At 42.5% G+C, this 10,039-nt stretch overlaps 1 protein-coding gene across 1 annotated transcript; it reads left to right on the top strand.

Moving 5' to 3' along the window:
- The first annotated feature begins 1,524 nt into the window (after window positions 1-1,524).
- On the top strand, window positions 1,525-7,263 carry MARCKS (myristoylated alanine rich protein kinase C substrate). The gene is made up of 2 exons (XM_039336676.1): window positions 1,525-2,095; window positions 4,076-7,263. The coding sequence occupies exons 1-2, from the start codon at window positions 1,994-1,996 to the stop codon at window positions 4,841-4,843; spliced, it is 870 nt and encodes a 289-aa protein (XP_039192610.1). The 5' UTR covers window positions 1,525-1,993; the 3' UTR covers window positions 4,844-7,263.
- The last annotated feature ends 2,776 nt before the right edge of the window (window positions 7,264-10,039 follow it).

Here is a 10,039-nt window from a genome sequence, read left to right as displayed (position 1 = left end):
AGGAGGAGTTTGATGTTAAAAAAAAAAAATGCCTTGTGTATTTTGCCCGCAAGAAATGAAATATTCCTTGACTGAGTGCCATCTTGCTAAAAATACTAGAATGTTGGCAGCACCGGGGAGGGGGGCTTGGGGTCTGTACAGCGGCAAACGCGTAAGTCTGCACTCATCACACAATGAAACGGGGGAGGGGAGAGATGAGAGAAAAAAATACATGCCATTAATCTTGAATTCTTCATCTTCTCCCCCCCCCACCCCAGCAGCCCACCGGCTTCTTTAATGTTTCCGGGAGAATATATCTAATTCGCTCGACCCCTTGGTATGTGCTTTGCAAGCAACGAGGCGAGAGAATTCCCCCCCCCACACACACACACGACATTTCCTATGGCTTCACTGTAGTGATTTAAACCAAGGGCTAGAAGAAGCAACTCAGCAAGGATTAAGCAGTTAAACGCATCTGCTCGCACTGGCAAGGGGTTGTGGGGAAATGAGAAACTCTTGATAGGATCCGGCTGCTTCTTGCTTAAAATGAGCCGCCCCTTTCTTTCGAAATCCAGAATCTTGGAATGGTCCTACAATACAAATACATCATGGCTCCGACAAGCAACATATAAAACGATTTAGATTTGAGCTCCATTGACTTTGGAAGCCTTTTCAGTTACACGTGGATGCTATTTAGGCACACACGGAGAAACAGACATTCCTACGGTACTAACTTCCTCATCTAAAAAAAAAAAAAAAAAAGGTTTCGCATTCTCGGCAGTTTCCAAAAAGATTGAAATCAGAACTAAGCAGACAGCGAAATGTAATTAGAGCCGTAGGCTCCTCACATTTTTTCCCCCCACTCCGTATTGTTGGGGGAAGGGATTAAGCGTTCTACCGCCAAGGTAACAGCGGCAGCTGCTTTAAGCATTTTTCACATCTGGCCTACAGACCTCATAATTTTCAACTCATGATCTCCCTTAGCGAAACTCGATCTACGTGGTTTAAATACCTTCCAAATTGGGAGAATTGAACAATTGCAACCAATTAAAGGAGGAAAAGGACCAACCCTCCCTATCTGTTGATTTTTTTTTTTCTGGAGAAGCTGGAGTGGGCAGGAGGGGGGAGTAGAGGGGGTGGCAGCGGGGGCGAGAAAATGAAATCACAAACGCACACAAGTCAAACCATTGTCTGTAACTTAACAGGGGTGGGGAGGGGGAGAGACTCAAGACACCAAACAGAGGCTACCAGCCCTGCAAGTCAAAATCCTCCCTCCCCCCCCCTTTATTTATTTTTTTTACGGAGCGTTTGGCAGGGGGCAGTAAACACCGTGTATCCTTCGATTTTTCTTTTTAGCAAGAAATCAAAGTACAAGTCTTAATGCCACTAATTTATTTATGTTCTTCGGAGTATTAATTATCAGTCCAAGGCCGAATTCAAATTATTGCAATCGCAGCTCCATTGTTCGCTCCAATTGGAGGCCCCGCCCTCCCTTTTGTCTGGCGGTGCGTTGATTGGTGGACGGCGGGTGGGGGCTGCCGTCAGTGCCTGGGAAGCCCATTCATCTGTGCACTTGGGCGTTGGACTCCGCATCTTATTAGCGACCAGGGAGATTTCTCCATTTTCCCCTTGTCTACAGTACGGCTACAAATCTGGGATTTTTTTTTTTTATTACTTCTTTTTTTTTGTACTAAACTTGGGCTTCTGAGATTTTTGCTCGACTATTTTCCTGCCTTTTTATCCCCCTTTCTTCCTCTGCTGCTGTCTTTTTTTGACCTCTCCAGCTTTATTAAAAAAAAGGAGTGCATATATTTAAACATATTCGGCTCTCTTCTCTTTTTCCCCCCTCCTCCCCCACTGGGGTGTGTGTGTGTGCGCGCGCGCGCGCGTTTGTGTGTGTGTGTGTATCGCTGCTCTTCAGGCTGCTGGTCGCCCAGCATTTATACGAACGAACCTACTGTTCTTTGTTTGCCTTCTTTTGGATCTGCCGAGTTTCTTTGTTGACTAAACCAGCATGGGTGCCCAGTTCTCTAAGAACGCTGCAAAAGGCGAAACTACTGCTGCTGAAAAACCCGGAGAAGCGGTAGCTGCATCTCCTTCCAAGGCGACTGGACAGGTAAGAAAAGGAGCGGCTGATACATTGTTACTGGTTTCTGGGCTGAGTGCAATGTTTATTCTGCTTCCCCCTTTCTCTTCCCGGGAGGGGGTATGTGGATGGCTTTTAAATTGATCGCAACTCCCTCTTTAAAACAAATAGTGGCTGTTCAAGGCACCGTGTTTAGGTGGGATTTTATTTTGAACCAGTGTAATGCAGTGGTAAGGGGGACAATGCGAGATGCTTGCCTACTGTGTGGTGTCCTTTTCTTCCTAGCTGGTCTCCGCAGGAAAGCTTTACCACCACCTTCTTTTGGGGGGGGGGGCTTATATGTGCTTTGGTGGTTTGATTGAATGTGCTCTCCCGCGGTTTCCTGTATTTTAACAGGCTGTTACCCCCATCCCCGCCTTTGGCGCCTAAGGGAGATCTTGTCGATCGTGTCAGAACTGCCGGAGATACCTGAAAGCAAGATCGAGGTTAGGGGCGCTGGAGTGTTGTCCGCGGTATAGAGGAAGGGGCTGTCGAGCGTAAATTGTCCTTCTCCATCTTGCTGGCTTGGCTTGCTGGCTGGCTGATTTATCTCATAGCTTAAGCCGCGGTAGCCTGTTCTACTGTTCCTTCCGCTGTGGCCAGTTTAACGCAGCTGCTCTTCTAAAATCCGGCGACTTTAGGATGAGAGTGCGGGGAGGCGTTGCGGCGTGTGAAATGTAAACTGGCGCCCTTCCTGGGGAGCTGGCCCGCGTGGGTCCCTCGCTGCGTCTTGAAACCTGGGAAGGTGTTGCAATCCGCCCCGTATCCAGGCGCTTTGTGTTGTCCTTCCAGTGTGTCTAGGGGTATTGGACTTATCCCACCCGTGCTGTCGGCTAGTGCCAGCTTGGCTGCGATATGCCACCCTGTAGTTGCTCCAGAAAGAACCTTTGAGGCGGGTTCAGCCCAGAGCCAGATCGAGCAACAGATGTGATTGTGAGTGGTGGCAGCGCCTCTGGCCTTGATTAAACCGAGGCGGAAAGGAGGTTGCCCGTTTTCTGCTTTGGAACCGAGGAAGGTGATAGGAGAAAAGAAAGCGGGCTTGGGGAGAAGCGACGGGTAGCTTTGTTCGCTCATTGGAGCCGATTCTGGCCGAGGCGCGAGCTCGCTCCTCCTTCAGCGTTGTTCCAGGGCTGTCCCACCGTCGGCCTAGAAGAGTACAAGATGGAGACATAGTGCCCTCTAGAGGCCGACGCTCGCTTGGTAGCGGCTTCGCTCCGTCGCGGAAGGGAAGCGCGGACGAGGGCCGGGCGACGTGTCTGGAGAATGATGACGCAGGCTTCTTGCCGCGTAGCCCCCTTCAGAGATGAGCCGGAGGAAAGGCGTGGGGGCGTGGCTTGGCTCGGTTCTAAAGTGGCGTGTTCTCCCTTCCTCCCAGCCTCTGGCGACACGTCACGCCGCTTTCCTCCAAGAAAGCAGCGGGAAGGTCTGTGGCAACGTGCTGCCACAGACAACGAATTTGGCTTGATCTTGCTCTGCCTCTCTTAAAGCTTGTAATCCTTGGCTATTTGTTTATTTTGTTTCATTGTTTGGGTGCCTTCAAGTGAATTTTGACTCTTGGTGACAGCATGGACAAGTCCCTGCATTTTTCTTGGTGGTTTTTTTTGGGGGGGGGGGTGGTTTACCATTGGCTTCTTCCTTGGGCAGAGAGAAAGAGAGCGCCACTGGCCCAAAGTCACCCAGCTGGCTTTCTTCCCATGGCAGGACTAGAACTCACAGTCTCTGAGTTTTTAGCCTGGTGCCTTAACCACTGGAGCGAAGTGACAGGGCTCTAAAACTTCAGTTGCTCCATTTTTGCTTTGGAGAAATGGCCGGCAGTGTTTTGCCCCTTGGTGCCTTCTGGATTGGAGTTTGCCTCCCAGAATTCCCCAGTGGGGAGAGCTTCTGGGAGATGAAGTCCACTTGGAGAGGCTGTCTTGTGCTGGGTTTTAAGAGAGTGTGCCCTCCAATAATGCAGTGATTTTCCTCTTCCAGGAGAACGGCCATGTGAAGGTGAACGGCGATGCCTCCCCGGCAGCTGCAGAGGCTGTCAAGGAGGAAGTCCAAGCAAACGGCAGTGCGCCAGCGGAGGAGTCAGTCAAGGAAGAGCAGAGCCCATCCGAGGCTGCTTCCGAAAAGGAGACCGCCGAAGCGGAGAGCACAGAGCCCGCCTCGCCTGTTGAAGGGGAGTCCTCCTCCAAGGCTGAGGAGGGAACAACCCCATCTTCCAGTAATGAGACCCCGAAAAAAAAAAAGAAGCGCTTTTCCTTCAAAAAGTCTTTTAAGCTAAGTGGCTTTTCTTTTAAAAAGAACAAAAAGGAGTCTGGGGAAGGAGCAGAGAACGAAGGTGCGGCCGCTTCAGAAGGCGGGAAAGCTGACACGGCGGCAGCAGCTGACGCGGAGCCTGTGGGCAGTGAGGAGGCCAAGTCTTCCCAGGAGGCGTCGCCTTCAGCCCCGGCCGCTGGTGGCAGCACGGAGGACGCCAAAGAGGAGACTGGGGGCTCCCAGGAAGCCCAGCTGGAAGAGACTGCCCCGGAGAAGCCTGCAGGAGAAGAAGCCAAGGCTGCTGAAGAGCAGAAGCCGGAGGAGAAACCGGAAGAGGCGCCAGCGGCTCAGGTCCCAAGTGCTACCACCGAAGCCACCTCAACTGAGCCAGAGGCAGCCAAAGCAGAGGAGCCGGCGGCGGCGGCAGCAGCAGCTCCTTCACAGGAAGCTGCCTCTGAGTCTAGTCCAGAAGCTCCACCCACCGAATCGGCAGAGTAAAACAAGGCAGTGAAAAGAATGGCGATTTTGAGATGATTGAACTTTTCTTCCCCCCTGTTTGTTTGTTTGGAGTGGTGCCAGGTACTGGTTTTGGAGAACTTGTCTACAACCAGGGATTGATTTAAAAGATGTCTCTCTCTCTCTTTCTCTCTCTCTCTCTCTCTTTTTTTCTTTCTACCCACAGATCCCATCTAAATCATTCTGTTACCACCATTCCAACTCTGGTAGAGGAGAGACTAAATTGCCCTCCCTTTGCCTTGCTCCTCTTTTTTTACATCAGTATTAATGTTTATTGCATACTTCACATCTTTATTCAAAATGTAAACTTTTTATTTTTTATTTTTTTTTATTTGTCAGTCTATGGACATGCCCATATATGAAGGAGATGGAGGAGTCAATAAGGGATAGCAAATGAAGTGATAGGGGTCACAATGGGGAATTAGTGGTGCAGATAATTTGCCAAGAAAATGTGCCACAGGAAATAAGGGGTTTAGTCTTTTTTTAAAAAAAGAAAGTTATTACAATGTATTTTGTGAGGCAGATGTTCTATAAGGTTTACAACACTACAAGTCTTGATTAAGAAAGAAAAAAAAATCCAATACTCAGATTAAAAAAAAAATCATAGTCTTAGGAAATTCATTTAAACCATAGGAACTTTCACTTATCTCATGTTAGCTGTACCAGTCAGTGATTAAGTAGAAATACAAGTTGTATAGGCTTTATTGTTTATTGCTGGTTTATGACCTTAATAAAGTGTAATTATGTATTACCAGCAGGGTGTTTTTAACTGTGACTATTGTATAAAACAAATCTTGATATCCAGAAGCACATTAAGTTTGCAACTTTTTGCCACCCTGCCCATTTTTTTTTTTTTTTTTGTAAAATTGCAGTAATCTTGGACCTTTGAAAAAAACAAAACAAAAACCACACACTATTTTAAACTCAACCAAGCTGTGATAAGTAGAATGGTTACTGTTTATACTGTGGTATGTTTTTGATGACAGCAGACAATGCTTTCTTTTTCCAGTTGTCTTTGAAAATAAAAAGAAATTTTTTTCAGATGCAATGGTTTTTGTGTAGCATCATGTCTATCATGTTTTTTGTAAATACTGGAGAAGCTTTGACCAATTTGACTTAGAGATGGAATGTAACTTTGCTTACAAAATTGCTATTAAATTCCTGCTTAAGGTGTTCTAATTTTCTGTGAGCACACTAAAAGCGAAAAAATAAATGTGAATAAAATGTAGAATTTGGCTGTGTTTCTTTTTCTGGATACTCTTGATAGCTTAGTTGATTACTTGTATTGTTTAAATTTGTATAAAAAAGGCACTTGTTTGCCCCTTAACATTACTCTCAATTTGTGTAGTATAGATTGCATGGCCTCCTGGCCCTATTAAAACCTATATCTGGAGACAGAAGCTTTAAGGCCTTCTAAATAGAGGTGTGAATTGGATTTTAAACTAGCCATGCCATTGTGGACACCCAATTGGCTAATACTGAGTTCTGGGGAGAAACTAGATTAAGAGACCAAACGTGTTTACAACATGTTTGCACCAGTTGACTTCAGCTAGAATGGGTATGTATGTAATCAAATCCTCAAGGATCGCCTTATAGTATAGATGAGTTATTTCTTAGCTTGAGTTGACTTGACACTTTAGCTGTGGTTGTTTGGAATATCTTGGGACTGAACCTGAGTTTTCCAACAGGGACACCAGAATTCAGGTGTCAAGACAGCAAAAGGTCCAATCTTACATGCAAGTTCTTAACCATTTTCAACATTATTTCAGTGCCTAACTTTAACACAATCTGTCTGGAAGTTTGGGCTAGAGTTAAAAAAAAAAGTGTTTGTTCTACCAAATGAATGAGCAATACTTTTTGTATATTACTCCCAACTATACATTAACAAAAATTGCTATATTTGTCTATAAAAGTCACTTGGTGCTTGCCTTTAACTGTTTAAATATTTGGGCTAATTTCCACCTTGCTGCTCAGGGCAAAACAAGGCCTTAATAAAACAGTAGTAGGCTTTTGTAAAAACAAATAATGGAGTATTAATGTTGTTGGAGGATGGAAATTGATTCAAAGAAGCATTGTTCCTAGGTTTATAGATGAAATTTAGTGTTAACATTTAACTTGCTTCCCTGTGTTTTTCAACTGTAACTTGCTTTAGAAGCAATTACACTTATTTTATGAGCGAGTGGCACGTTAGCACCTTGTTCCCTGAAAAACAAAATCTGGGCTGAATGAGGTTCAATGGATTCCATTCCGAATACATACTCTTACTCAGCTATTCATTTTTTTTTTTTTTTTGGCTTGTATATATACTCTGGTCACCCTGGTATTTCTCTGTAGTGTTAGAAATGTATTGACTATTATGCTTTAAATGGCCATGGGATGAAATAAATGGATGTAAAATCTTCCATACCAGTGTCATTTTTGGACTCCATCTGTGAGACACTTTCTAATCATAATTCTTGATAAGTGTTGATGTGGTTGTACACCTGATCTGTGACTCTTGGCCCATCATGTGTTTTTAAGTCATTAAAAAATAATAAAACTAGCTGTCATTTACACCTGCATACAGAGTGATTTAAATTGAATTATTTCTTTTATCCCTCCACCCAAGTTGTTTCAGCTGGGCCAATGTAGCTGTAGATTGTGGGGTTATGTGTGTCCTGAGGGATATTCCAAGGAGTCATCATTTGCTGCAACTGTGTAGAGTAACATCTAGGATTGGATTTGTCTATGTAGAATATAGCTCTTAGAGCTGAATGCAAGCCACAATGGTTTTTTTCTTAAAGATGCTTATTGCTGTTGGGCCAAATTCTTATAATGTACCCACCCCAAATTATACTAATTTGCTTTGCACTTTTTTCTTGCAAGGGTATAGATCAGAGGTGTCAAATTCGCAACGTCACGTGACGTATCACAACTTTTTTTGCCAGTGCTGGCAATGGGATGGGCGCAGTTTCACCATGACGCATCCAGTTTGACACCCCTGATATAGATTAAGAGCATGCATAATACAGAAAGTAATTTATGCAAAGCCATGTAATGAATGCACTGCTTTATTTCCACCAGTACATCAAGCTCTCCAGTAGAAAGCAAAGTGTAAATCTTATAGAGTGGAATTTTTAATTACACAATGAACGCAGAAGTTGGATAATTTGTCTTGGTACTGGAAACTGATTTTAATTTTGCCAGCTGCCTAGTAGGTCACCTAATGTTTTGGACTTGACCAATACGGCCAGTAGTGAAAGATTGGGAGGAGAGTAAATGCTAAGAAATACCATGTTGCCTCCAATTATTCAGGAAAGATTTGCTGCGAAGTCTACTAATCTTAACTCCATTTTAAAATATAAGGCTGCTACTTACTAGTACCACCATCCTCTTTTCATGATTTTCTGTAAGAAAAGTTTTAACACTAAAATGAAAATCTCTGCAGCTTCTTAAAAATGAAGCACATACTAATATTTGCTAATAATATTTTTGGATAGAGCAGACCAATAGCAGATTCCTATGCTGTACACATGGCACATATGTGTATGCTTAAATGTATTTTCAGATGAAAAATATACAGAATGTTTTAACAAAATAGAACTTTTGAGCACCATAACTTGAAACTATTTTCCTAATTTACCTGGAATAAAAATGTCAACATTAAGTATCAATAATACTTAATATTAGTGAAATTTTAAGATCAGCTCTTAGCAACAATATAATCAAGGGCTGTATAAACACTCAAGATGGGAAATCCAGTTTGTGAAGATAGAAATAATGAGAAAAGTATTAGAAATCTCATAATCATGAGCTAGATAGACTTTATCTCTGAAAAGAAAACCATAAAGAGCTGGCTGTTTCCCCTGGGAAGCAATGATTTAAGTTTATGCCACCTGACTCCCAACAACTCTGGGTAGTTGATAATTAGAATATACAGTGACTAAGGCTGTCTGTGCTGAATGATTATGAGAATTTCCGTGTATCACTAACAATTTTAAAAGATCTGATACTACATGCAGTATTTGGTAAATGGGATTTTGAAAGGGTTTCCAAGACTTTAAGCTATTAGAAACACTGCATAGCATACACTTGTTCATTTTAGAAAATGCCCAGAATATATTAAAGGTTTCAATAGGTTGGTTCAAAATTGAAATATGATGAGTAAAGCATTTTGATAGTTTTTTAGTAACTTTTTTTTCTGATACATTGCAAATGATTGCTTTTGTATAACTTTTTCTGGAAAGAATATGTAGAGAAATTGCTGTATAAATCTAGTAATACTTACTTTTGGATGACAAAATAACAATACTTGTATACAATTACAAAGGATAATGTAGAAATAAATTGTTAGTAATCAATGTAACTGAAATAATACAAGTAGTAAATATGAATTTGTTATCCACATGCCTCAGAATCCTTTAAGAGGTTTGTGTTTTAATATGGATATGTATTGACTCCATTTTAAGAATTATCTTGCTGCATATGCAGTTTGAACTGCATTTTTTTAAAAAAAACTATCTCTTAATCTAAAGAAATTTTCGAAGTCCTTGTTTGCTTGAAGAGAAAATGAATTAAAGCTAAAAGAAGAGGATTCAATAGAAATGGATTTTTAAAATGTCCTACCAGCACAAAAGACACCTGTATGTGTTTATAAATCTTAATGTTGATACACACTTTCAGAAACCCTTGGAATTATATGGGCTACTGTTTTTGTTGGATCAAAGCCAGGGGTCTGCTTTTCTTCCATCCAGACCTTTGCTGAACTATTTTTATTTGTTCTTACTTTTGGATACTACAGACTGTTATTCAGAAACTCTCATCAATATTTGAGATCTTTGGCTGAGATCTTGATGTCTCTGAAGTGACTGTTTCACTGGTTGGAATGTATCTTACTTGCTTATTATTAGCAGTACTATTATAATTAACTTGAAATGATGAAGCTGGTGCAGTTATTCCAATGATGAATATTGTTTATTATCTATTGCCTTTGGAGGAAGCAAAAGATCCTGTTGGGATCTGTAGTGACATATAGTGGAAGCTAGGGAGTTTTAACCATGCTTATCAAAACAATCCCAGTGCAGGGAATAATGCAAGCTGAATAATGTGAAAACAGCACAATGTCAAAAAAAGTAGTAAAAAGCACCCGTTGGCTCCCCCTCTCCTATTGATGGCCTGAATGGAAAAGAGTATTATTTA

Source organism: Crotalus tigris, unplaced genomic scaffold (assembly GCF_016545835.1).
Source record: "Crotalus tigris isolate CLP2741 ecotype Arizona unplaced genomic scaffold, ASM1654583v1 scf7180000017666.379230911805:20528666, whole genome shotgun sequence".
Lineage (NCBI taxonomy): Eukaryota > Metazoa > Chordata > Lepidosauria > Squamata > Viperidae > Crotalus > Crotalus tigris.
This window is presented reverse-complemented; position numbering and strand designations above follow the sequence as displayed.

Bases quoted from the DNA above. Each gene is read 5' to 3' on its own strand.
- MARCKS (XM_039336676.1), top strand. From the start codon at position 1,994: ATGGGTGCCCAGTTCTCTAAGAACGCTGCAAAAGGCGAAACTACTGCT. The intron at 2,096-4,075 runs GTAAGAAAAGGA...TTCCTCTTCCAG, and splicing joins CTTCCAAGGCGACTGGACAG to GAGAACGGCCATGTGAAGGT.